At 51.1% G+C, this 27,659-nt stretch overlaps 1 protein-coding gene across 1 annotated transcript; it reads right to left on the bottom strand.

The window, feature by feature from the left end:
• Positions 1 to 4,172: 4,172 nt before the first annotated feature.
• On the bottom strand, positions 4,173 to 27,355 carry SLC22A1 (solute carrier family 22 member 1). The gene is made up of 11 exons (XM_045805485.2): positions 26,852 to 27,355; positions 23,457 to 23,560; positions 21,531 to 21,685; positions 19,947 to 20,115; positions 18,549 to 18,663; positions 18,235 to 18,341; positions 15,168 to 15,382; positions 11,916 to 12,024; positions 7,496 to 7,608; positions 6,285 to 6,384; positions 4,173 to 4,388 (listed from the first exon to the last, which is right to left on the bottom strand). The coding sequence occupies exons 1-11, from the start codon at positions 27,260 to 27,262 to the stop codon at positions 4,322 to 4,324; spliced, it is 1,665 nt and encodes a 554-aa protein (XP_045661441.1). The 5' UTR covers positions 27,263 to 27,355; the 3' UTR covers positions 4,173 to 4,321.
• Positions 27,356 to 27,659: the final 304 nt, after the last annotated feature.

Raw genomic sequence — 27,659 nt, 5'->3', positions numbered from 1 at the left:
TTCTTTTGGACCACGTGGCTATTGTGATTCCTTTTGCTTGTAGGCATAGGACAAAAAACCTCAGTGAAGGGCTTTGTCACTGCAGTGAGAGGATAGATGTTCCAGACTTCAGCCGTCATTGTCACACGTGAGCTGTGCCAGCGGTGGGACACCTGGCCATCTTCCACATCCTCGCTTCTTTCTCGCAGGTGAAGGACGTGGTGGGTGGGGCGTGGGAACTGCCTGACCTGTAAGAGCCCACGGGCCAAATGTGCACCTTATTCCCACATCTTCTTCCTAGCTCCCTTCGTCCCCCTATTTTTAATCTAGAAAGCAGCTTTGAGCTCTATGGAAATCTGGGCGGCTGATTTGCATTCTTCTTGTTTCCTTGTCCCCATCCTAACCCTGTCTTCACTCCCGAAAGGTCCTGGTGGGGCCTATTTGCTGCACAAAAGGCTGTCTGGTCCCTAGGATCAGTGATGTCCATAAGGGGACAGCAGCACTGCAGACAGACAGATCTCCCTCCACTCCACCTTCCTAAGGGGCAGAAGGTACAAACACTTTCTCTTGCATTTGAGGGCTTAGTACCTAGTGGAGAGGGGAGTTATTTCATTAAAACAGAGCAAAATTTTTCACTACTATGTTTGGAAAATGTACCTATTGAGAGATTTCAAATACAGTCATGCATGTTTGGGGTGACTTTACATGTAATGTAACATGTGATGTGAAATGCAATATATTTGTAGTGTGTGTGTGTGTGTGTGTGTAGATAAAGAGAACAAAATGAATTCATAAGATAAGACAAATAGGATTTGGTTCAGCAAGAAGAGTCTGTTCGTGCACAAAACGCTTGGCGGGGCACGGAGAGATTCTGTCCAGTTTTGACATTTCTGACAAACGCCAGAAAGAGAAGGTGCTGAAGTGGGGTTTGCATCTTGAACCACTTGCATTGCTCAATTCATCACTGTGAAGTCGTTAAGCAAAAAACCAGATCCATGTGCTCACAAATGGAAAAAATGTTGACAAAGCACATTGCCAGCCTCGGGGGATGGCAAGCCTCCGTGAGCTCTCAGGCCACAAACCCCAGACGAGCAAGAAATGGAGCCTTGTTGTTCTCTGACGTGGGTTTTTTTGGTGTTTTGTTTTGTTTTGCTGTTTTTGATCTCCAGCCCTCGTTCTGGCAGGTCGTGGAAAACTCAATCCTGCCAACTCAAGGTAAGCCTGGTCACTTCCGGTTTCTCTCGGAGAGCTCCGGTTAATCAGGGCATTTGCGCTTTCCTGTCCCTGGCTGCCCAGAGGGCGACACTGGGGTCTCTGGAGGCCTCCCTCGTGCCATGGCCTACAGCACAGGTCCCCTCTACTCCCAGACCCTCAGATTTGTTTTGAAGGCTCAGGCATCCCACCAACCAGAGCAGGGACAGTGTTTCTCCTCTAATATCGAATGTCGCCACTTCCTCAGTAATGAAACCCCAGTTTTATGGAAGGTCCATGCCCTCCCCCCCCATTTCCTGTTCTCTCTAGATGTGCTGGCCCGTGAGACACAGAGCCATGCACCACATCTAGAAAGTGTCCCTAAAGGAAGACCGTCCTGCTCCTTGTGCCCCGTCTCCTGTGATGCGGGTGCATGTGGTGGGGGTGACTCTGACCAGTGAGTTCCAGCAGCCACCTGGGGAGGGGAGTCCTGCCCAGCACAGCAGTGAGCCCACGGCATCGGGCCTTGCCCTATGCCACCCCACCAGCTCGGGGGAGCGTCCTCCGACTTCTTGAACGTGAGAAATAAATAAACTTTGATCTTGTCCAAGCCCCTGATATTTGGGAGATTCCGTAACTCACAGACAAACTTAAACCAGACTTTGCCCCCTTGGAAGCCAGGGCAGAGTAAGGGGGCCGGAGCCCAGAACATGTTCTCAGAGACCAGCACCTACCTCTTCCGCTTTTCCCTCGGTGGTCTTCCTGGCCCAGAGCACTCTTGTCTCTTCCACTGATGCGTGGAAGATGCCTTTTCTCGTGTCCCGACTCTCCGCCATCCCTAGCAGGCAACCTAGGTGCCAAGACCTGTGCCCTTTGCTTTCTGGCTTCACTGGGACAGCTCAGTGTGGGACAACAGCGGCTGTTCGTGTAGTGGCCAGAGTTGGAGGGCAGAAGGGAAGTGGGGGGAAAAGCACATTCTTAGTGCTTCAGGACTCAGCCTGCACGATATTCCCAATATTCCCGATATTCCCTGCAGCTCCGGGGTTAAGAGGAAGGATGGAGACTCAGTCTGCTGTCAGCAGTACCCCTAGTGCAAGGCCGGGGTGGAGGGGTGACCAGCTGATTCTCCCTCTACAGGATTCTGTCATATGGTGGTTTTGAAGTGATTTTCTTTGTGTGTGTGTGTTTCTTGGTGTTTTTAAGTTTAAAAAATCAAGAGGCAGGAGTCAGGAAAAGTGCAGTTTGAGAACCACGGAGAACCGCCCCAGCCCTAGCTGATCTTGGGTCTCTGAATCTAAATTCAAGGCCCAGTTCCTTGCTTTATTAACACAAGCCACTTATCATCTCTGAATTTAGCTTTCTCAATTTTTAAATGCAGGTGATAATATCAGCTTTAAAATGTTGTGCCGTGGGGCTCTTGGGTGGCTCCGTTGGTTAAGCATCCGACTCTCGGTTTCAGCTCAGGTCATGATTTCATGGGTCTTGGGGTCAAGCTCTGTGTCAGGCCCCTCGCTCAGTGGGGAGTCTGCTTGAGATTCTTGCCCTCTCTCCCTCTGCCCCCACCCCAAATAAATCTTAAAAAATAAAAATAAATAAAATGTTGTTGCCATGACTGAACGAGCTCCTGTTTATGAATGTGTCTCATAAATGACCTTTTGAAAAGTGTCCTTGTTTACAAAACCTAAGCCCACATGTCTCTGATGTGCTCGTCTCAGAGCACCAGACATTCAACCTTCACCTTCACAGAAGAAGCAGAGGTGGAACAGACAATAGGACACGTTGCCCTTCACAACCAAGTGCGGGGAGTGAGCTGGTTGGATGGCTCAGTTTCTTCTCCAGCTGGAGATGGTTGACTCCCATGTAAGCTATAGATGCTGTGACCCATGTCATGGAGCCTGGCATGACGTCCCCAAGCGCTGCTCTGCAGCTTTCCACAGCCTTCTCACGGCGTCCTCAGAGCCCACCTGGAGGTGGGCCCCAGGAGAACACAGGCTCAGACAGTTAAAGAGTTTGCTCCAGTCCATAAAATCAGCAGATGGTGGAGGAGATGTGGGAACCACTTCCGGGTCATAGCAGAGTCCAGGCTCTTCCCATGACTTCAGGCCACCTCGCTAAGGCCACACTGTGTCCTGGGCACAAGGCCGAAAGTGAGTGCTTCCTGCCCTGCCATCACACCTGCCCCTCTTGGGCACTGTCCCCGGATCTCTGGTCCCCACTTGCTTTGACATGGTGAGTGGGCCAGTCCCCATCACTTGCTGACCAATGTGGGGTTTCACTTCTTCCATCTCACTGCTTGGCCCTCAAGACCCGCAGGATGAAATCTCTAAAGGTTGCATGCTCGGCACTGAAGGAAATGTTCGGGACAGGACTGGGGAGGTGATTTTCCAGACTCTCACGTCCCTGCATCTGATTATAAGCTCGGCTGCCTGCTCCTCCACGCCTACCAGCACGACCCGCGTGGCCTCACAGGGCGCCCCTAGGCTCGTCTGAGAGTGTCACCAGAAACTGAACTCTTTTTGATATATTTACTACAATATTTTGCAGTTGGCATAGGACTTTACCTTCCAGAATCACCAAGAACGAAAACCAAGAGTGAAATCGAATATGATACTCCTGGAGTGTAGGCGGCAGAAACCGCTTCCTAAAAAGTTTACAGTACTTCTGGCCTTCAGAGCAGGATTACACGTTCAACGTGATTCAGGTGTGGTTTGCGGGAAGTGCCGCCATGTTTGAAAACCAAGTGCCCTTCAAGAGGGCCACATGTTAAAATACTTGTGCCAGGATAGATACTATACAGAGTCTTTACGTTCAGAGAGTGAATAAGGCAACACGTCCTCTAGGAAACCGGTGACAGAAGCCTCTTTGACAGCAATATTTAAATTCTATCGGATCTTCCAAATACTTTAGATAATTAAGTAACTGGTAATGACCAACAGCTCTCACTAGGAAAGGTAAGTAGAGAAAAGATAGCCAGGGCTTTGGGAGATTTCAAAGAAAGGAGGTAAAACAAAGCACATTTACTGTTCTTCAGGATATTGGTTTAGGGACAGGCAAGTGTGAGGAAGAGCACAGAGAAATCAGGTTTCTATGTATTTGTTCAGATGAAAATCCATCTTCCTCTCTGCTACTCAGTCCCAGTGAAGCGTCTCTCTCAGGTGCCAGCACGTTCTGATGTTCGGATCTGAAGGTAAATCATGTTTTCTTTGGGCTTTGCCATCCTGTAGAAGCCAAAAATAAAAAAGAAAGTTAAAATAAACAATGTTTTGATTAAGAAACTTGCAGGGCGCCTGGGTGGCTCAGTCGGTCAAGTGTCCGACTCTTGGTTTCAGCTCAGGTCGTGATCACAGGGTCATGGGGTCAAGCCCCATGTCGGGCTCACGCTCAGCTCAGAGCCTGCTGAAAACCCTTTCTCCCTCTGCCCCTCCCTCCTGCTTTCTCTGTCTCTCTCTCTCTTTCAAATAAATAAATCTTTAAAACAAAAAGAAAAAGAAGAAACTATTACAAAAAGAAAGAAGAAAGAGAGAAAGAAGAGGAAAGAAAGAAAGAAAGAAAGAAAGAAAGAAAGAAAGAAAGAAAGAAAGAGGGAAAGGAAAGGAAAACAAAACTATTGCAAAGTTCTCCATGGGAATAAATCTCAAAAGAAAAGGTGAAAATGAGATTAGCAAGCAACAGAGAGAAAGCGCCCACAGAGGGAAAGCGCCCGCAGAGGGAGATCTCAAGAGATGAGCAGGTGTCTATGGACAAATTGTCCTGAAACAGCTTAAAATCTGGCAATCAAATTAGCTGTCAGCAACTAGAAAATATGTTTACAGTTAAAATAGAGCGTTTGCCCCTTATCAGTACTGAGACACCCAGAATTTCTCAAAGTGAGGTTTATTTAGCACTTGAATGCCCTTTGTTGGTGGAGTTTATTAAAAGCACAGATTCCTGGGTCCCATCCTTCGTGTACTAAGTCAAAAACCCTAGAAGGCCCAGGAATCTGCATTTCAGTAAGCTTCTTTTTTGTGATTCTTCCGCACACGAAGTTTTGAGACTCACTGAGGAGTTCACACAACATGCAAGAAGATTGGAGAAAATCTCAGTTTTATTGAACACGTACTATGTGCCAGGGAATTGATGCGTAACTGTCACCTACTTTGACTCATTGCATTTCCCCAGCGACCTCCAGACTGAGTACTAGAGAGGCTGTTTCTCAGGCAAGGAAGTTAACTTTCTGTAAGTTTCAACAACGTCCCCAAAGTCACGTGGCCAAGTGGATGACTGGATTTGAGCCCACGTCTCTCTGTTTTCTGTCCTCATCACAGCTACACATGTGTCTTTCCCGTGGAATCCACAGTGAGCCTGGAGGGGGACCTGAGTGGCCCCTTCCTCGAGCACTGTTTATTCCTTTCCTTTTTTATTGCTTTAAGAGCAGAATCTGAGGGGCGCCTGGGTGGCTCAGCTGGTTAAGCGTCTGACTCTCGATTTCAGCTCAGGTCATGATCTCAGGGTTGTGGCATCCAGCCCCCGTTGGGCTCCGTGTCCCGTGGGGAGTCTGCTTGAGATTCTCTCCCTCTCCCTCTGCCCCTTGCCCCCCAACTCACTCTCACTCTCTGTCTCTAAAAAAAATAAAAAATAAAAAAAGAGTAGAATTTGAGACTGCATTAAACCACTTGTCCCCGTCACAGGAATGAAAGTTTTAAACTGTTCTTCTTTGTAAAGAGAGTCACTAAAGAACCTGAACCAACATTTGCTAAAAGGACAGAAGATTGATTTAAAAATCATCCCCAACGCAGAGCCGTTAGCTCCAAGGATGAGCTAGGGGCTCAGTCCTTGCTCAGTCAGCATCTCAGACACATGTTCTCCATCCCATGGTTTAGAACAGATAACTGCCCACCAAAAACACACAATCGTGCTCTCCAATCTTTCTTTACCCAAAGCCAGTGGCTGTTTGTGTTTCTCTCTCCAGCAACCCTGGGAGTAATAAAAAAGGAAGAAAAAAGATGCACACCTACCTGCAAAGCTCTCCTAACCCTTCAGGACAGAGGGAGGCAATGCGGGCACCAGAGGGCAGACCTCCCCCCTGCCCCCGCCTCCCCCCGTGGGACCCGAGGCCCGCAGCACCATGGTCTCACCTCCCGAGATTCTCTGCATCCTGGATGGTCTCTGGCAAGGTGACCCCTTTGGTCTCAGGAAGCAGCAGCGTCACTCCCCCGGCAACCAGGCCCAACACCGCTTCAAAGCAAACAGAGTTGACACGGAGCCGTTAGAGCACAGCCAATGGCATTCCGAGGGAGGCCGGCCGCTACCGAAAGGGCTGGTGGTCAAGCACCTGTGAGAGACACTGGGTTTTGGAAGTCGGGAGCATCTAGGGGAGAAATTCAAGCAGTAGGATAACTGGGGAAATGCCAGAGGAAGACTAGGGAACGTGGCCTTCATTTTACTTCTACGTAAATTCTACCGTAACTGATGTTTAAGTTTTAGGGGATTCATTTATTATTATATATAATATATATTATAGTTACCATATACAAAACTATACATATTAGATAATTATAATGTAATTTGTTATATAATATACATTATAGCTACTGTAAACTATAATATATACTATAGTTACTATATGTTACTATTATATTACTATAAATATGATATGAAGCATAAAGACTATATTTGTGGGCAGTGCGGGCCTCTCTCGTTTCTCCCTCCCCCCCCTTTCCTCCCCTATCCTTATTTCTCTCCTCTCTCTCCTTCTCCCACTCCTTGGTGGATCTGCCTGGGGCCCAGACACAGCAGCTCTCTGCACACAGACAGCCATTTTGCCTTCCACCAAGTGTTAGGCAAGCGGGGTCTCGGAAGTCCCAAGGTCTCAGTTCAGGGAAGAGGAAGACTGTCCTCCTTCTCTAATCCAACAGTATCACTGACAAAGCTGGTACCAAATTTTGATTCTCATTTGTCTCCTTGTGTCTATTCTCAATTGTTAAGCAGAAGGGTGATAATTTAGCATCTTCAAGCCTCCAGCAATTACATGTTAAATGCACAAAAATTGGGAGTCAAATTCATACAAAAGCAGGAGGCTATGTCAGACTGTCTCCCAAACTCTGTCCTGTAGGATGCATTATTGGACTCAAGAGCCATAGGATGTAAACGTCTGGCCTGCCTTCTAGGAATGGAGTCTTAACTTTCCCATGAAGCAAGACAGAGTGAGCCAGGAGACAGCGGAAGGGTAGGCACCATCCTTGTCTTATCTAAACTCACCGGAGGATATCATTTGCTGGCCAAATAGTTCGTAAGTACTCATGCTGGCCTGGAAGGAAAGAATAATAAATATCCCACAAAGTCTTACCGAACAAAGTGAGTGGCAAGCCTTGCCAAATGTCCATCAGCCTAAAGACCACGAAGGGGGTGATGACCCCGCCCAAATCGCACAGGGAGGAACACACCATCACTCCAAGGTTCCTGATAAAATATAGAGAACGAAAAAAGGTGACATCTCTGTGATTCAACTTTCCAAATGATAACCTGATCCCAGAGCAAGAACAGGGAGGGGAGAGAGGCTGGAGATAGAGTTAATCACCAACGAGCAATGATTTTTAATCAGGCACGCCTACACAACAGAGCATCCATAAAAACCCTTAACGGTAGGGTTCAGCGAGCTTGCGGGTTGGTGAACATATCCATGTGCTGGGAGGGTGGCCCGCCAAGTCCACGAGGACAAAAGCTCCTGTGCCCGGGACCCTTCTGTAGCTCACCTTAAGTGCCTCTGCATCCGGCTGTTCGTTTATATCCTTTACTATGTCCTTTATAATAATAAACCAGTAAACGTAAGTAAGTGTTTCTCTGAGTTCTGTGAAACATGATAGCGAATTATTGAACTTGAGGACGGGGCTTTGGGAATCCTGATTTATAGCCAGTGGGTCAGAATTACAGGTGACAGCCTGGGGCTTGTGCCTGGTATCGGAGGTGGGGGCAGTCTTGTGGGACTGAGCCCTTAACCCGTGGGGTCCACTCTAACCCCAGGTGGTTAACACCAGAATTGAATAGGATACCCAGGTGGTGTCTGGAGAGTTGGAGACTTGGTTGGTGTGAGTAGAGCTTTTTTTTGTTTTTGTTTTTTTACATGAAGAGACAGGGAAGGGTAGAGTGAACGTATTAAAGAATGAAGAGCAAAGAAAGCTGGAGGGGGAAACAGAAATGATCTACCCAAAATGATCCTCTCCATCCCTGGTAGTAGTCTTTGCTGCGACGTCTACTCTGTCTTGCATGAATATGGCCACTTTTGATTAGTGTTTGCATGGAATATCCTTTTCCATCCTTTTACTCTTGAATTACCTCCACCATTATATTAAGAGTGAGTTTCTTGTAAGTAATACACAGTTGGGTCTCACTTTTTTATCCTATCTAATAATCTTTGCCTTTTAACTGGGGTGTTTAGAACATTCATATTTCTTGTGGCTACTGATAAATTTTACATTGTTCAGTGCTGGATATTTTTGTATTCTTATAAATAATCTTGAGCTTTGTTTTAAAAATGTGGTTAAATTAGGAACAATAAACTGGGAAAAGCTTTATTCTTTAGGATGTTACTTTTAAGCTTCTTCTGTTATGCTCATTTGCATAATCTTTCTCCCTACAATTGTAATTATAAAAGTAGTGCGTTCCATTTCCTTCCCAACCCCTCTCCCCACTACCTTATCTTAGTTGGTTATATCATCTGTGTTTGCCACTATATCTTTAAAAATATTTATAACTTACTTTATCAGCTTTCAATGATATGTTTCTTCTTAGCTGGAGAAAACATACTGAGGAAATTATATGTAAAATTATCTATCCCTGTTTTATGGAAAGATTGTAATAACAAGAGCAGATGTTGAATTTTATTAAATGCCCTTCAGTATCTATAGAGATAATAGTAGTTTTAATTTATTAGCTCTATAAAAACTTTCAATTTATTAGCATGAATTATTCTATTAGATTGTCTAATAATGGACTATCTTAGTGTTTCTGAGTAACTCATCTTTGATATGATACCTTATTACTTTAATGTCTCCACTATTCTGTTTGATAATGTATTGTTTGGGATTTTAATCAACATTCATAAATAATACTTGCCTATAGTTTCCTTATTTTCTTTATCTTTGTTGGTCTTTGATACCAATATTATGCTAGCTTTATTAAAATGTTTCTTAAAAATCTTTCTCCCTTTCTGCAGTCTAGAACAATAGGAGGATCATTGGAGCTTTCTATTAATTAAATGGTTTTTTTAAAGATTTTATTTATTTATTTGACGGAGAGAGAGACAGCCAGCGAGAGAGGGAACACAAGCAGGGGAAGTGGGAGAGGAAGAAGCAGGCTCCCAGCAGAGGAGCCTGATGTGGGGCTCGATTCCAGAACGCCAGGATCACGCCCTGAGCCAAAGGCAGACGCTTTATGACTGAGCCACCCAGGCATCCCTATAATCATAAAATCTCCCTGTGAGACCATTGTGGATTTCCTCTTTATCATTGTTTAGGGACTCCCTTATCTTATTAAATACATTCCTGGCAAAAATTCAACTTTGATAAGATTATGGCTCTTGCTATATTTTTGTTTGCATTTACTAATAAGCTTTCGTACATTCTTTTCTTTTCAACCTTTCCGAAGAAAAGTCGTGTACTTCCACTATGCAGTAAATTGTTCAGTTTTGCTTTGTAACCAACTGAAGGAGTCTCCTTTTGTCACTAGAGGAGTTGAGCTTCTTCGTGTTTGTTTAAGTGTCAGAAATTCTTGGTCTTAATTCTGTCATTAGCTTTTACATCATGCTTTTTTATTGCTTCTAATGTCTTATTTTCAATATGTGTTGGTTATGTGTATTTTTTTCCTGATATTTTGGAAGGTGTGTACTTTTTTTAACTTTATTTGTTTATTTATTTATTTTCATAATCTATGCCCAATGGCTCAGGTTGCTGTGTAGCTAAGAGATTGGGACCTGGAATATTTCTTAGAAACCATTAGCGTGATGGCATGATGAATAAGAAACCTTACAGACAGAAACAGGAGTTTCAGGAAATACACCAAATTCTAACGAAGGTCAGAATTAAAACTTTCAATAAAGTGGTTAATTACTTTTACAATAAAAATTCTTCATTTAAGACTAAGTCTCCTCAAACAGATGGCAATAAGTACATACGAAGATGCTGAACACTGTCGGTAATTAGGCAAATGTAAATTAAAGTCACAATAAAACCACTACGTCCCAGAATGACTTAGACAAATAAAAAACTGACAATACCAAGTGCTGGCGAAGATGTAGAGTAACGGGGTCTCTCACACGTGGCTGGTGGAATACAAGATGTTGCAGCCATTTTGGAAATTATGCTGAGATTTTCTTATAAATTGAAACACGCACCACATGAACACCCCTAAGTTGTTGCCCAAGAGATATGAGAACATATATCTTCTCCAAGATCCATACCTGAACGCGTACGAGCAGCTATACTGTAATCACTCCAGACTGAAAGCAGTCAATGCCAATGAACTGGCAAGTGGATAAGCAAATCGTGGTACCTCATTCACACCTTGGAATACCACTCAGTACTCGGAGCAGAGCATGGACACCTGCAACCACGCGATGGCCCCCATCATGCTACGTGAAAGGAGGCAAACACAAAAGGCTACGTGCCGTGTTTCTTCGTATACATAATAACATTCTGGAAAAGGTAAAACTGAAGGGAGAGAAATCAGAGCAGTGGTTGCCAGGTGCTGGAGATGGGGCAGGGGGAGACTGACTGCAAAGGGACATGAGGAAGCCTCTGGAGGCCATGGAAATGTCTCCATATGGATCGTGGTGGCAGGTAAATGAATACACATATAATCAAAACTCCGCAAACTGCATATTACAGTGAATTTTGGTCTAAACCTGACTTTAAACAATAAGTCTTCTACACCTGGGGCACATGGGTGACTCAGTCACTGGGCATCTGACTCTTGATTTTGGCTCAGGTCATGATCTCAGGGTTGTGGGACTGAGCCCCCCGCCCCACACACACACAGGCAAGGCTCTGTACGCAGTGAGGAGTCTACTCAAGATTCTCTCTCCCCCTCTGCCCCTCCCCACACTCACATGCACTCTGTCTCTCTCTCCCTAAAATAAATAAATCTTTAAAAATAATAATAATAAGGCTTCTAGGCCTTTTGCTATGCTTATGGAAAAGTACTGTGTCATCCCAGGAAGAGCCCAGCGTCGAGGTCAGAAAGATGCTCTGCCACTTTCTGGCTGTGTGCCTCTTCCAAGTTCTCTTTCCCTCTCTGAAACTCAGCTTCCTCATCTGTGAAATGGAAATAACAGCAACGTCGGGGGCAAAACGGCAGATGTCTAGAAATGCTTTGCGTGTCATCGTATGTGTGTCATTTAGTACCAGTCAGGACTCCGAGCACATTATGTCTCACAGCTGCGGGCTTACTGCACTGGTCGGAGCTGAGGGCTGGGCTGAAACTTGGTGTCGCGCTCCCTGCCCAGGCCTCTCTCTGTGCAGACGCCTGTTCTCTTATGCTTGCCCACTGCATACCCTACGCCACCCTTCCCATTGCACATGCTCTCCCATAATGAGGCGTTGACCCTCTCTTTGAAGCCCACCCCCCACCTCAGTCAGTGTCCAAATGGATGAACCTCTGGAGGAGCCTTGAGGAGCTCTCTGGGAAATGCTGGCTCTCGCTGAGCCTGCCTGGTGCCCAGCTGTCAGTGGTGAGCCGACCACACACCCCCGGCCCCCATTTTGTGCACCCACCTGATGAATGTGGGATACAGCTCGGCGCTCACCAGACACACCATCTGGAACACGATGGTGATTCCCATCCGGCCGACACAAGCCACGGTGATGCTTAGCCAGCGTAGATCTGGACGGGAGACACACGGAGGAGAGGAGCTCACAGGGGGACTGTGCCCACGGAGTTCCCTCCCTCGAGGAGCCACGTTAGGAAGCTTGGACTTCAGAGCCGGAAGAGCCAAAGACGGCCTCGTCTAACCCTTTCGTTTTGGGATAAGTAAACTGAGTCTTGAGAGGTTTCAGAACCTGATGGTGACACAGCAGGGAGACTCCTTTGTGCAGAGGAAAGAACACGCGGTTTGGATCTCAGCTCTGCCTCCTTTCAGCCACGTGACTTACCTTTTTGGGCCTTGGTTTCCTCAGCTGTAAAATGGGAATAATTATAGCCAGCCTGCAAGTTGTTATGAGACTTTGAGATGATACATGTCAAGTGTCCACCATGGCCATTCCAGAAACGTTGGCTTGTTAATTACTATGCAAGAGTCACTGCTAGCACGGGACACAGTAGGTCCACGACAAACGCAGCCCCCTGGGCAGCAGCCCTGGAGCCGATAGACCAGATTTCTAATCCTCAATTTAGTCTTAATTTCCAAACACATTTTTTAAAAATAAAACACCTTTCAGGATAGTCTCAGATGTGAGGACTAGAGAAGCAAACCCTTGCCTCATCTTAGCAGGTGGCTGTGGGGCTCCCGATTACACGAGGGTCCAGGAAGCCCTCCCCCTCCTGAGGACCGACTGAGGAACTGGGCACCATCACCCACTCCACCTGGAATTTCCCACAACTAACAAGCAAGTGGCCCCTGGGACACGCCAGGCGACTAATAACGCCGCTGGGCTCACAGACATCATGTCATCTTGACCCTGTCCCCAGATTCTGGCTGCTCATGGAAGAAATGCTTCGTCTCACTCAGCCAGCATGAGGCTCCCAGGAGAGAGGACACAGCGGCCTTAGGAATGAGCTCACCGCCAGGTCCAACACAGTCTCCCAGCCCCCTGCTGCTCCTCACAAGGTGGAGAGCCCCAGCCAGGCCATTAATCATGGACCCCCGCCCCCCCCACCTCCCTCCTAAGGAGAAAGGATAAGGACATTCACTCAGTATCTACGGGGAGGGCCTCGCATACACACGCTGGGGTCTTCCGTGTGCTGAGCTGCTCTACTGCCCTGGCCCCCCTCGGCGCTGGGGGCACCCCTCCCTTCAGCAGCCAGAGGGACTGTGGAGAGCACCCCTGCCCAAAGCCAGCGCTTCCCTTCCACACTGGGGATACTGTCCGAGGCTGCCTCCTGCTAACCCCCACCTGTCCCCCACTCCTGCCCTGCTCTCCCAATTTCGGGCACAGGGATTCCGGCTGCTCCTTGAATGCTCAGCTCCACCCTCCTCGGGGATCCTCCCACTGCTGTCCTCCTGCCTGGGAAGCACATTCCCCAGAGGGTGCCATGGCTCGTTCCCCTCATTTAGGTCTCCTAAGACCGCTCCTGACCACCACACAAAGGATTAACGCCCACCGTGCTTCACCTTGGCATTTTCCCTCTAGAACGTAAACTCGGAAGCAAGAACTCTCTCTGCTTTGCTCATTGCTGAGATCCCAGGGTCTAAATGTGTGCCGGCCACACAGAAGGTACTTGAAATATTTCCTGGAGGAGGGAGTGAGTGGTTATCATCTTATGTAACAAGGACTAAGTAGAGGCAAGTGGAGAGGGTGGGGGATGGGAGGAGGTCTCTGGGGGGCATGGGACCAGGGAGCATGGTGCCTGGGCTCTGCCCCGGTGATAAATGAACAGTCTTAGACTTTGGGCTCCTTCTCTGCACCCAGTGCTGTTACTTAAAAAAAATTTCTTTAAATAATAATTCTTTTAAAAATTAAATAAATAATTATTTATTTATTTATGATTTATAATTATAATTAAATATAATTATAATAAATATATAATAAATATAATTATAATAAATTTTATTTATTTATTTATAAATTATCAATAAATTTATAAATAAATTTTATTTATTTACTTATAAATTATAAATACATTTATAAAAATTATAAATAAAATTATTTATAAATAAATTTATAAAAAATAAATAATTAAAAAATTTTTTAAAAATAAAATAAAATAAAAAATTTTTCCCATTCATGGGTAAAATCTATTTCCAACGGACTCTGCTCCTTTCCCTGCTTTCTTTGTTCCCTCCGTGCAAGGAGGGAGAAGAAAACTGAGCCGTCTTTTTCCACCTTTTTATTTCCAGCCTGATCTATACAGCCTGGCTCTTGAGAATACAGACTGCAGGAAACACTTCCCACAATACCCTCTCCATAAAAGCGTACCGGAACAACTCGTATAACTCACACAGGGACAGAACACAAGCAATACAAACAGAAAACAGCAAATCTGCCCGGTGCTTGTTCACCGTCTTCCCAAATGTAACAAAGGCAATTTGTGTACTCAAATTAACACTGACGAAAGTTATTGTGCTTTGGATTATCTTGCGTTGTAAGAGCGGTGAACAAAAGCACACACCTGCCAGAATGGCTGGTGACAGAAAGACTGGCAATACCCAGTGCTGGCGAGGATGTGGAACAATTGAACACTCCAGTGTTGTCAGGGGGAGTCCCACCATTTTGGAAACCTGTTTGTGTCAACTTCGAGCTACAAAGATGCCCCCCTCCACTTCCCCAGCAAATGCACACACAGATTTGTACCCAAGGGAAATGAGAGTCTATGCCCATGAAAACACATGTGCCGGAATGTTCCCTGTGGCTTATATCCCAGTAGGCAGGCGCCGGAAATCACACAAGTGTCAGTCAGCAGTGGGATAGGTAAGTAGCATGGGATTTATGTGGTGGAATGCTGTCAAAATTACTTTTCAGTGACGGAGAGCAGGGGGTGGTGAGTACGAATTGTCAGGGAACGTGGGGGATCCTTCTGAGCTGTTGGAAATGCTCCATGTTCCGGGTCGTGGTACCCAGACACGTAACTATGCAAACATTCATCAGCTTGCACACTTATCATGTGCTCATTGCATGTATGTTATACCCAATTTAAAATTTAAAAAAAAAAAAAAAAAGAACCACAGCGGTAGACTAAGGTAACACCCTGTCTTTGTCTTTGTTCTTGTTCGAGCGGCATATCCAGGACCTGAAACACTGCACAAATTCGATTCGAATTTTGGTTCGATAATTCGATTACCTAGAAGATGAGGGGAATGCACGACTCACCATGTGAGATAAAGATCATGGCGAAACAGGCCGCCCCCGCCATCAGATTGGACGCGGCCGACGGGCGGATGAGGCCAAAGCGGTCAGTGGTGGCGAGGATGATGAAGGCCGCCGGGAATTCAACCAGAGCCGAGTAAAAGAAATCCAGGTAGAGGTTCGCCCCGGTGGCCCCCACGTGCATGATGAGGCCCTGGTAGAGCACGGAGCTGGTGAACCTGGGCACAGAGGAGAAGCAGAGTCTCAGGCGGGGGCTCCCGTCTGTGGGACCAGAGAGAGTTAGGATTCTGGCAGCAAGGACAAAGGTCCCTATGGTCCCCATGAGCTGGAGAGGGATGCATGTCACTCGATTTCGAATGTCCTGGAGCAACCTGAGAAGAGGGGATAAAAATCAGGAAGCGTGTCCTAGAGGCGCACTCAGGGAGAAGCTCTCCTCAGGACTGATGGGATCTAATGACTTTCAGGATATAACCACGTGTCCTAGAGACGGCAAAGGAGGACCCTAAGGCCCCAGCGGCTACAAGGGGCTGGGCAGAAGGCGTCCGTGAGTGAGCAGTTTCAGCAATCAGACTGCTGAACAAGCTGTGTGACCTCAAGTAACCTCTGGGCTTCAATTTCCTCATCAATAAATGGAACAAGGTCTTCCGGGAACACTCAGACACAGTCCCATCCTGCCAAACATCAAGATTCGGCCAGAGCGTCCTTTCCCACTGGGCAGCCCCTTGTTCCACCCTGGCGAGGGGACAGCAGGCTTGTCCTAGCAGCCAGCCTTCATTTAGAGAGACTGTCCCACTGCAGTGCCACCTACAGATCTGGTTTGTCCTCAGCAGAACGGTGACCAAAGGTGCATGGATGAGCTGTTTCTCTCCACAACCCTCTCTGCACCCCTTCCCTGTCCCACGGTGCGTGCCTGGTGTGATTCCTGGCACGTAGAAAGCACTCGCTAAAGATGAGCGATCACTGGTGTCATCATCGTCATCTTCCCAAGGTCAAGTACACAGAGCACAGCAGAGCAGATGCTGGCCAAGTCTTCCCAGCTGCACCGCAGTGCTGTCATTAACAGCGCGGTTCCCCTCCCTCGCCCACCCTGTAGCCCACTGCAGGACCCCTCCGTCCGTATTCCCGGGAAGAATAGCAGTGGTGCAGAATATGGCACAGAGATCGATGGGGACCCGCTAAGTCACTCAGGGAGAATTTAGAGTCCCATGTGTCTTTTTTGGTGACATCATGTAGTTTTGGAAGCTAGAAACATTTGATCATTACATTGGTATTTACACCGTGAGAAGAGATTTTGGCTGCTAAGAAGATGCTGTCTTATCCCAGCGTGTGAACTGCCTATCAGCTCCAACACTGAGATCACAACCGACTTCGCATCAATACGCTCCCTCGTTTCAGAAAGCTGCACGCAGGGAAACATTGGGACGCACTTGTTTCTAGCCCTGAATCATTCCTAAGTTCCGAGAGGCTCACCATTCCCTCCCTTTGCCCCAGTTAAATGGGAAGAGTCACCTATTACTGATAAAGAGATTGATCGAAGAGAAAGGAATATAGAAACTTGATTTTCTGGGCAAAAAAACAATGAACAAATGTGCAGGGCTGCCATCTTTTGGCTGAACCCACAAATTGCATGTACATGTTAAAATAGCGGCCTGTGGTTCTAAGCCATTGACACGGATTACCTCATGAATCTGCCAGCACGCCCGGTGAGGGAGGTAGTACGGTACCCCCATTGGCTGAGGAGGAAGCTGAGTCAGAGAGAAACTGGAGCTTTCTGGAGTCACACGGGGCAAGCTGGGAAGTGCGGGGTGTGCCTCCCAAGATGCTGCGAGGAAGGAGCAGGTGGGGGGGGCGGCCAGGAGGAGCAGTGTCCAGGGTCAGCTCCATGTAGGCCACAGAAAGGGACTTGGTTCTGTCCTCAGTGGATTAGGAAGCCAGCAGAGGGTGTAGACAGGGGAGTGACCCTTCAAAATAGAGCAGAATTTGCAGGGGGAGTTGGTGCAGCAGTGTGAGAGCAGAGGAGCCAAAGCACCCCCTGGAGAGGAGTGCATTAGGGGATGGCAGTGGGGGCAGCGAGTAGAAAGGTAAGGGGGGGGCGGAAGGGCACCAGGCAGCTGGGCTGTAAGCAAAGCCTGCCAGGGCCCATCGTGTGGCTGGCTGTAGGACTCGGGCCAACACGGGGACACAGCAGGGGACTGGTGGGGCAAAGGGAGGGCATGGTGAGCCTGGCCAGTGTCTCCTGCACTTGGGATGCATTCTGCGGAACCGCGGTTACTCATTCAACCTTCAGCAAATATTTGTGGGGCTACCATGTGCCAAACATCACCCTATTAGCCTGAACCCTTGCTTCTAATAAAACCTTCCTGGAAGTGGAAACGAGTGTACCAGCAGCAGAGTGGCACCCCTGAAAGGGGAGTCCACAGTCCAGCCACTCAGCCCCAGAGGTTGGGGGGAAGCGACCGAAGACCCACATTCATGTCAAGGACAAAGCTCAGGTGATGGGGAGCTGGCGGATATCCTCCGAGGGAACAGGGTAGGGGACTGCAAGAGAGCAGCCTGGGGAGGGGAGCAGACCCCGGGGGTGGACCTACGTGGGTGAGTCCATATGTGGACACGAGTCTTGTAATCAGTGGATAATAACAGCACAGCCTCTCTCAGGCAGGGTCTCTAAAGTGCCAAGAGGTGGGGAGGGATCTGCCTCTTTGGAAGCACCAGGAGCCACGGAAATCTCATCCACCTTCCAACGCGAAGTCAAGACACGTCTGTTCCCAAAGACAGACCCGTGGGATCGGAGGCAACTCTGGATCCCCTCATCATGCTTCACTCATCTTGCTGTTGACCTCGCACACGAAACGCACGCTTCTTCCTGAAATGGTCTTGCCCCCATTACTCCATCCTCAAGGGAGAAATGAAGATGTCTTGCTAAAAGCTCATTGACTGCTTGAAATTCATTTAGAAATTCCTTTTCATGCGTCTTTTCCCACCTGCACTGCTCCAGCGTCTTTAACTCGTACCCCAGTGCCCGGGCAAGCCCCCCGGTTCCAACGGGGAAGGTACAGGAGGAACCCCTTACCACAGATACATCAGAATGAAGGTGTGCTTCCTCAGCTGTGGTGTGACGAACAGGTCCGCAAAGGAGGGCCTCAGCTTTTCGGTGACATCCTCTTCGAGAAAGAGCATCTAGGAGGGAGTCAGAGGGTCAGCTGCATCCAGGCTGGGGGGTGCAGACGAAGCCCTCAGAGCCACCCCACCATTCCTGGGCTCAGCATGCGTCACCCCAATTCCTCCAGGGCCGTCCTGCTCCTCAAGGCGGCCCGGAAGCATTTTCTAGATCCTAAACACAACCCAAAGTTCAGTGATGTGAGAAACCCCTTGCTAGTGTGTCACCTTTAGATCAGTGAGAGGCAATTTCCCGTTCTTTTGGGCGATGTGGTCCAGTATCTTTACCACTTGAGCGTTTCTCTTCTGCGACAGCAGCCATCGGGGGGACTCGGGCACACACCTGCAGACACAGAGCGGCCCTCGGCGGCGGGCGGCCCAGAGCGCGTCTGATGTTAAGCCCTGCTCAGAGTGATGCTCTCGCTCCGAGCCACCCACCCTCGCCCCTGCGGGACTGTGATGCCTCAAGCAGCTAGTGGACGAGGAGCTGGGGCATCCTGTGCTGGCTCAGGGGGCCCACGAAGGAGCTCCGTGAGTCCCTCCCAGTCTCAGTGCCACCTGAGAAGATTTAGGGGCAAAAGGGGAACCACTGCTTTGGCCTTCACTTCATGGAGGGGGAGTCCCACACTCTGCTGACCGCTGGCAGCCCTTGTCCCCCTGGAAACTCCTCTCACAGAATCGATGCTCCGTGGGCTCCCCAGCCCTTGTGCGCCAGCAGGGCGTCTCCGCGTCATGCAAGGGTGTTGAACAAGTCTCAAAATATCTCCAAAACCAAATAAACAGATAGCATGTGGTCCATTTCAAACGGGGCAAGGATGTCAGAACGTGAAGATTGGGAATCTCTGGCACGAGGTCTTTTGCAAACACTCAGGCATGGGTCCACCCTGTCCAGCCAGCGAGAGCTCAGCCAGGGCATCCTTCCCCACTGGGGAGCCCCATCTTTCACCCTGATGGGGAGAGAGCAGGCTTGCTCGCCCTGACCACAGATGGACCGCTCCTCGCGGCAAGCCCTGGTTGAGAGAGATTGGGTCTCCTTCGGTGCTACCCACAGATAATTTGCCCTCAGCAGAATGGTGACAAAGGGTGCAGGGAGGAGATATTTCTCTCTGCACCCCTTCCCTGTCCCACAATCAAAACTCAAAACTCATCTGTCCAGCTGCTTATCCCTTGGGACTCTGCCAAGTGCTGTCCGCTAGTAAGATTAATACCTCATTGGGACTGGTTTGTCTCACAATGGCTTAATGCGCACATTTCCCGAGAACTTTCATTCACTCACTCGTTCGTTCATTCATTCATTCATTCATTCATTCAACAAACAGCAAATGCCTAAATGTGGCTAGGTGGCTTCTTATCTAACTTGAAGCATTGCCCCTCTATCTAAGGGGACGCCAGTTGAAAGAGGCTCTGTCTGAGGGTAGCTCCCCATGTCATGGGGGCCACCCTCTAATACTAGAACACCCCAAATGGCACAAAGGGCGGGAGCAGCCCTGGGCCCGAGTCTGTGGCCACCGTGGCCATTGGGAGGATGGCCCCTGTGGCCGCCAAGGTCAGCAGGCAGTTGAATTCACTGAGCGTGGTCCTGGGAGGGGGAGAGAGGAGCAAGGCCCCCCTGCAGGACCCACGTACCAGTAGTAGAGCAGGAAGAGGAAGGTAGGCAGAGAGATGGCCAGCTGGAGCCAGCGCCAGTGAGGGATGGCATAGGCCACCCCCGAGAGCAGCACGAGCCCCCCCGTGAAGGCCGTCTGGTAGAGGATCGCCACCGTTCGCCTGTAGCCCAAGCCCACGAACTCTGTGACTGAAACAGGACATGAGTCACCACGGGGGCTCCTTGTGCTCCCCGTGGCCTCCTTCCCTCCTGGCGAGCCCCCGCCCCTTGCCCCCGCCTGCCTGACCCCAGGCTCCCTCCCCTCGTCCTGCCCATGCCGCTCAGCTCAAGGGCCCCCCGAGATGCACCCGGCTGTCGGTCCCCACTTCTCTCCAGCTCTTCCTTTTTTAATCCCCCATTTGCCACCTGTAACGTCCTTCGGGTGCTTCAGGGCTCAGTCTGCCTGAACACGGGTCCCCCTCTCCTCCCCAGAGCTTTGCGCCGACAAGCTCCACACTGAGCTGTGACATTTCTCACACTCACTTAACAAGCATCGCTGGTGCCTACCAGGGACCTGACCCCACTCTGGGCGTTTGGGGCGTGTCGTTAGCCCCATGGGCAGAGTCGTGCCCTCAAAACCCCACATCCTCAGGAGAGGGCACACCCAGCAAATGAGGAAATTGTGTGCCGGGCCGGAACGCACTTTGTGCCACAGGGGAACAGAAAGTTAACTGGTAGAAGGGGATCTGGGGAGTGGAGGGGGAAGGGGATGCAGCTTTTCAGAGAGCAGCGCAGAGGGGTGAGCCTCAAGGGTGAAGTTCCAGGTGGAGGGAACTGAGGATTAGGCTTTCCAGGGGAAGGGGCAGTGCTGGGGCCAGGCCGTTGCGGGGGCCTTTCGGAGGCCGGCCTGGGCTGCAGGAGGGGCGACACGCTCCACGTCCGCTGCTGAGTTGAGACTGGGGACCCGTGTGGAGGTGAAGTGGCAGTGTTGGCTTGGGCCCAGGGGCAGGGGCAGAGAAGAGACAGTGGAGCCGGGTGTGCTGTGAAAGGAAAGCCAGCAGCAGGGGCCCTGAGGGGCCGGAATCGGGCGTAGAGAAATGGAGGCCGTGCTGACTGCCAGACGTCTGGCCTGAGCGCCTGGACAGAGGGCACGTCACAGACTGGGGGCTGGGTAAAGAAGATCTGGGGACAGGGAGGACAAAGTCCTGGGTCCTGCCATGTGGAGGGCTGGGGAGAAGAGAAGCCAATAAGGGAGACCAATGAGCCACCAGCGGAGGCCCCGGGACTGTGTGACCTGCAAGACCATGGGGAAAGCCTTGAGGGGATAGAAGGTGGGAGGGAGGTAGGGAGGTAGGGAAGGAAGGAAGGAAGGAAGGAAGGAAGGAAGGAAGGAAGGAAGGACAGGAGGAAGGAAGGGAGGGAGGAAGGAAGGGAGAAGGAAGGAACCTGTCCCCACGCAGTGCCTTGCCCGGTCAGACAGACAATCACATATTCATAGAGTTAGCACAATTTCTCTAGACACCGCAAGCATCCCCTCTCCCCCCAAATCCCACCTCCATGTTTGGCTCCACCCACTTCCACCTGCCCTCCTGCCCTGGTGGGAATGCAGCCCAGCAGACACTTACTCAGGATGTAGCCAGACGTCCAGCTGCCCTTGCTGACCAGCCCCTGCAGCAGGCGGAAGAGCAGCAGAGACGTGTAGTCTGGCGCCACCGCCATGAGGACGCCCAAGACGGTGCTCATGAGGGTGGTGGCCAAGAGACATAATTTTCGGCCAAACCTTCAGAGAAAAGGAGACAAGGAAGGGAGGGGGTACTGTGGAGTAGGTGGGGTGCAACGGCACCAAGGGACAGCAAGGGTCTCGATCGGGAGGCACGCACCACTGCCGTCCTGAGCGATTGCCCCACCTCAGGGCCCAGCCATGTGCTCCTCAGGGAGCAGCAGCCCTCTCGAGGCCCATCAGCTCACTGTAAGGAGGAAGCCAGGATCCTGATGCTCTCCGGCATCTGGCACCTCAGCCAGCGGGGGATGCTTCCCAGGGGCTCTGCAGGTTCCCACGCGTGCCCCCTCTCCTTGCCGGCAGACTGTATTATTATTAACATGCTAGTCTTATCAGCGGCCTCAGAAACTCTCTGGGGAAAATATTCAGTTCTAATGGTATAACGATTGAGGATTATGTCCCTTGCCTTTTTCGTGAATGAAATGGGGAAATCATCTGCTAACTCTTCATCCCAGTAGGGAGCTTCCTTGACTCCATCTTTCCAACCTCATCTCTCACTCCAGCAGCTACTCAAGGAAGCAAGGGACAGCGACCTGGTCCCCACCCCTAGATCCCTCCACCCCGTGACCTCTGCGTTCCCTGCCCCCTGCCTCCTACACTCCAGCCCGGGCCCCTCACCCCCTACTCCTTGCCTCCTTGCCTCCAGCCCCGTGCTCCTGCCCAGTGCGCCTGCACAACAGCCAATAAGCATCCTCGTCCTGTACTAATGTAGAAACTTCCAGTCGGACGCTCACACCTTGTCACCTCGGAACAACCAGCACTAACGTCATCTGTGTCCACCTCCTCCATCTTTTCTCCTGTACCTCCCACCAAAGGCTGCTCCCCCTACTCCCTTGGGGCCCAACCCCGCCACTGCCCCGTTGGCCCCTCAAGCCCTCCACAATGCAGTCGCCCCCATCCTGGGCCCTTCACCTGTCCCTGTCCTTCCTGGCCCCCTTGCCTTACGGAGCTGTCCACACACACAAACTCCACTTTCTCCTCTCCTGCTTTTCCTCAGCCTTCCCCTGACACCACCCTTGCCACTGGCAGTCGTGGGGCCGTGGCCAGATTTGGGTCACTCCCCCCATCAGGCCCGTCCCATCTGGGTTCTACAGCTTCGCACGATCCCAGGACAGTGGTTGTCTTTCTAAACCCCTGCCATTTCTTCCAAATCTCCTTTGCCAGCATCTCCTTCCCTATCCACCTCCACACATCTCTCTATACACCTGCTAGCCTATCTCAAACATGGCTGACAGCCTGAAATAGCAGTTCCTGCTGACAAATCCCAAATATTTATCTCTAACGCAAACCTCTCTTCTGAGCACAACTCATGTGTCCAACTCCCTACGTGATATCTCTTCTGTGCCTCCCGGACTCACTTAGCACAGCTGCAATGTTCACGCTGCCAGGACAGAACCCTTGATGGCTCCTCACCTCCTTCCCCTGCAACGAAGTCTGCTGCTACCTTGCTCCGTCCCATCTCAAATGATGGCCCTACTCTCACCTCACCCATCTGCTCCATGCATAAACCTCAGCTTTGTCCCCACCTTCTCTCAGCCCACCACCCCAACTATACAATCTGCATGAGTTTTGACCCCTGAAATCCATCCTAAAACCCCACCCTTCCTCCGTCTTGCTGCCCGACCCCAGTCCAAAGCACTAGCTACCGTGTCTTTTCCCCATCAGTGTCTGTGGTCAATGTCAACTGGCCAGATGCTTCCACCACTGTCCCCTATGGTCCACTCTCCTCACGGCATCACAGCTGCGGGTAGTCTGATGGGCCTTCACGTACCTGTCTGCGATGTAGCCGACACCCAGAGAGCCCAGGAAGAAGCCCAGGTTCACGCAGGACTGAAAGAGGTCGACCTTCCAAGAGTCGTCACACACCAGATTAAACTGCGGGTCACACCACGGTCGGAGGGGCCGAAGACACAAGACCGTGTGTAAGTCAAACCACACCTCTGTCTTCTCTCCGGACAAAGTTCAATGTTTACCATGAAGTGTGATACCCACCCCCCCCCAAGAGTTTCACGTCATTTTCTCTTCCCACATTTTCAATAAGAGAAATTCCAGGTTTCTGGCAAATCTCAGCTACTCCCAGTATGATGCCTAATATCTTGGCTTTACCCTCACAACTGCCAAGAGCTTTGACCTTGACAGTCGGTTACTGAAAGACAACACGGCCAACAGATACGTCTTCTAAAAAGAAGTACAGCACAGTAATTTCCTAAAGACAGAAATGTAGCAGAAGAAATCGAACGTGTTTTCCAGAACTGGTCAAAAGTCATCCATTACGTACCTTCTAATTATACATTTAATTATGTGAAGTCCACCTATGATAATTCTGGAGATTCTGTCATGACGGATGTGGCCACAAGTGGCCCAGGGTGGCCGGAGACTCGGAGGGAGCACTGTGCCCAGAGCCAGAGAGAGGAGCGACCAGGCAGGAGGGAGACAGAGGCAAAGGCAGGGCAGATCCGCCTGGGGAAGGGCTGGGCTGTGTGCTGGGGAAGCCCCACCGCAGGGGGCACACACCTGGGCACTGAGGAGGAGGCGGAGGAGGAAGCGGTGTGCTTCTTCCTCTTCGGGGCGCAGAGGAGGGAGAAGTAAGGCGTGGAGCTCCACAGCGGGAGCCCTCACATCGTCCCCGTTCCTGGCACAGCCCTGACGAGGTGGCGGCCGGGGGCACATCCTTCCTTTCTCCCCGTCTCTGTCCCACTCTAGTTACTTTGGATTCATGGTCCCCCACCACCACATGACACTGGGGGACGTGCGACAGTAGGAAAGTCACTTAGCCACTTTGGGCCTCAGTTTCCCAGTCTGAACCGTGTGTGTCTTGTGCCTGTCCCGTCCCACTCACAGAGCTGGTGTGATCACGGAAGTGGAAACGGTTTAGGTAAATAACAAACCCTTTAACTTCTAGAACAGAGGTTTTATTACACACCACAGCCCCAAATCTCTAGGTTGCCAGTTAAAGCCAGGCCCCTGTCCCGGGCTCAGGGGTCGATCCTGAAGGGCCCCAAGGCTCTGGGCCCCATCAGCCTGGGGTTCCCTCTGACTGGCTGCTTACTTTCTGGACATGAGAGCTTTCCAAAATAAAATCTAGGTAGCACTGTGTCACCACCTGACTTTCAGAAACGAATCCTGAGCTTGTCTACACCCGCTGTTGCTGCCCAGAGCCCGTGGTCTGCTCCCCTGAGTGGCTCAGCTCTGGGGGGCACGACAAGCTGTCACTCAGCATCTCCGGCCTTCCCTCTACCAACCCAAACATTCATTCCCTTCGGCTGAAATCACAGCCTCCCCACGGAGCTTCTGCGGCTCTTCGGTTCTCCCGTCTGCCCCGGGCCCTGCCATTAGCAGACGGAGGGACAGATACCCTTGGGTGTTATCTGGCTGTGCCAGGGTCTGCATCTGCAACTGCCCAACTGTCTTTCTCAAGCCTCCAGCCAACCGGCCAAGACCACGTTCTGTGTGCTCCAGATCCCACCAGAGCTGCAGGGCACCGTTTCTTGTCTTTTGTTCTAATCTTCCCGGTGAGCGTGTCTGTAAGATGTCCCCGCCCCTCTTCCTGAACGCCCAGGGCGCCATCTTGTCCCCCAGACTGTGCAGAAGCCAGGGCACGCAGAGCTGGAGGCAGGGCCCTCTGGCCTCACCTGCCACCACGGCCTCCTGCTGAGCTCTCTGCCCCCCACTGTGCTCAGGGTTCATGTCTAGAGTCACCTGCCATGCCCCGTGCCCCCCAAAACTCACACCCAACCACTGCCCCCCAGCACATTCGTGCACACCAGGAAGACAGGCCCAGCCCACAGGAAAGCCTGGGGCGGTGCAGAATGGGGGTAGTGCTCCCACTGGGTTTCCGCCAGGGCTAGGGCCTGGGGTCTCAGGCACACTCTGTGTTCTCCACCCAGAGTCCCTGTCAGAATACAGACTGCTGCGGAGCCTGTCTCAGCAGATCTCTGAGCAGAATCCAGATCTCTAGGATGAGACAAGTTTGGAAACGGTGAATCCCGTGACCTGGGGCTGAGTCCTTTCTCTTGCTCATGCTCTCAGGCCGGGGAAACCGGAGCTAACTGGCCTGGAGGGGGCCCCCAGACCACTGTGGGGCTGCAGCTGACAGGGCAGGGGACCCAGAAGTCAGGGAACAGGCACATTCCTTCCCCAGTCAGAGCCCCAGGCCCCATCCGCGGAGGGGCAGTGCCCGTGGGATACTCAAACAAGCTGGCTCAGCACCCTCCCTCAGGCGAGTTCCAACGTCCAAGGCAAGGTTCAGTTAAAGATTATTTCTGCATAAAGGAATCACTAAGGCCAATCCCCCAAGAATCAGCTTCAGTTTCGGATGAGGAGCGGAGGCAAAGGCCGGTTTAAAGCAATGCGGAGGGAGAGTGCTGAGTCCTCTTGCCCCTCTCCCCGCTACCCCCCCCAGCTGTAGAGCCCCTGTGTCTAGTCAGCACAGTGTCTGCCGCAGACCCCGCTTTCAAAAAGATCCACGAAGAAAAGAAAATCCGGTGGCCTTTTACTAAATTATTCTCGAGGCGCAATGCAGAAGGGACCCACTCAACTATGCAGGCAAGGCCCCTTGACACCATTACCCCGTCCTGGAGGCCGGGAGTGGGGCCGCCACCCACAGCTGAACTTGCCGACCCTGTGGGGCAGCGATGGCCATCCCCGGCTCACCCATGAGAAGCAGAGGCTCAGAGATGCGGAGGAACATACCCGGGGATGCCCAGCTGGTTGGGGCTCAGCTGGGATTGAAACAGTCAGACTCCAAAGCCAGGGCGGCTTTCCAAACCACCCCAGCCGGCACTTAGCTGTCACCTGAGTGGAAGAAGGGGGACCCACCATTCTAATGGCATCCCAAGGAATTCTACAGGCTCTTGGAGAAGCCAGTGGGGCAGAAAGAAGAGGAACCTGTCTCCCCGTAGACCCATGTTCCAACAGTCCAGCTCAGCCTGGCTGGCGAAGGTCTCCCCGACCTCTAGCCTGCTCCTCTAATGCCCAGCGTCTGTGGGGGACCAGAGAGCGGAAGCACGCAGAGCACCCAGGACGGAGCAGACATATCCTAAGTACTAGCGATAGAGCTCTCCTCCCTCTTTCCTGATAAGAAACCGAAACTCCTAGGATTTGTTGTATGTCTCCTCCCTGCCCCTGAAACCCACCTGTTCCCCCAAACACGGGGCCTGCCCTTACCTCGGTCACGATGGACGAGCCGGGCGTGTCGTACACCCAGCCGTGCCGACAGGGCCCCAGCGGCAGGTGGCTCCTGTTGGCGGCCAGGCCGGCCAGCGGCTCCACGCAGCCCAGGGCGCTGTGGTTCCAGTCCACCTCGTAGCCGCGGCACTGGCGGGGGAAGGCCTCACCGGCGGCCCCCGCGCCGGGCACCGTGTAGTTGAGCTCCTCTGCCAGGCTCCAGCCGCATCGCCGGCTCAGCTCGGCCGCCCCGGGGCTCCGGCAGCGGTGATCCGGGGTGAAGGCCAGGAAGACGATGCCCACGTAGATGGGGGCGAAGGCAGCTGAGAGCAGGCATAGGGCCAGGAAGGTTTGCTTCTGGAATCGGCCAAACTCGCCGACCTGCTCCAGGATATCGTCCACGGTGGGCATAACGGGGCCAGAACCTTCATCACCTTGGCCGGACTGCCCTGGCTGCGGGGGCCGGGGTCAATGTTCCACGTGGACTCCTCTGCAATGGGCTGCTCTGAGAGCAGGTTGCCGTCCAAGCATGCGCGACCTGGAAGCCGGCCAACTGGAAGCAATCTTCACCCCGTGCTGCCCGAGTCAGGTGAGGGTAGAAGGCAGGAGGGGACCGGCCACATGGCTTGGCTGGGTTCGAATTCTCCGGAGTCAGAGCTCCCTCCCAGAGAGGACAGAGCTGGAGGCCGCTGGGTAACCGCCCCTCCCCCGGTGGTCTCCAAAAGGCTCTTCCAGAGACATGACCTATTCAAAGCCTTCTTTTTATAATCCCGCTAAATCAAAGACAGCAAACCAGCTTCGGCACAGC

The sequence above is a fragment of the Ursus americanus genome, chromosome 11 (assembly GCF_024610735.1).
Source record: "Ursus americanus isolate L20-20 chromosome 11, mUrsAme1.1.p, whole genome shotgun sequence".
Lineage (NCBI taxonomy): Eukaryota > Metazoa > Chordata > Mammalia > Carnivora > Ursidae > Ursus > Ursus americanus.
The sequence above is the reverse complement of the archived record's forward strand: the minus strand, read 5'-3'. Positions and strand labels throughout refer to the sequence as shown.

What these genes read in the sequence shown, in the direction of transcription:
- SLC22A1 (XM_045805485.2), bottom strand. Translation starts at nt 27,262, where the DNA reads ATGCCCACCGTGGACGATATCCTGGAGCAGGTCGGCGAGTTTGGCCGA. An exon ending in GTCGGCTACATCGCAGACAG is followed by an intron (nt 21,686 to 23,456) that starts GTACGTGAAGGC and finishes TTTTCTCTGAAG; the next exon opens with GTTTGGCCGAAAATTATGTC. An exon ending in GACGTCTGGCTACATCCTGA is followed by an intron (nt 20,116 to 21,530) that starts GTAAGTGTCTGC and finishes GTCCTGTTTCAG; the next exon opens with TCACAGAGTTCGTGGGCTTG.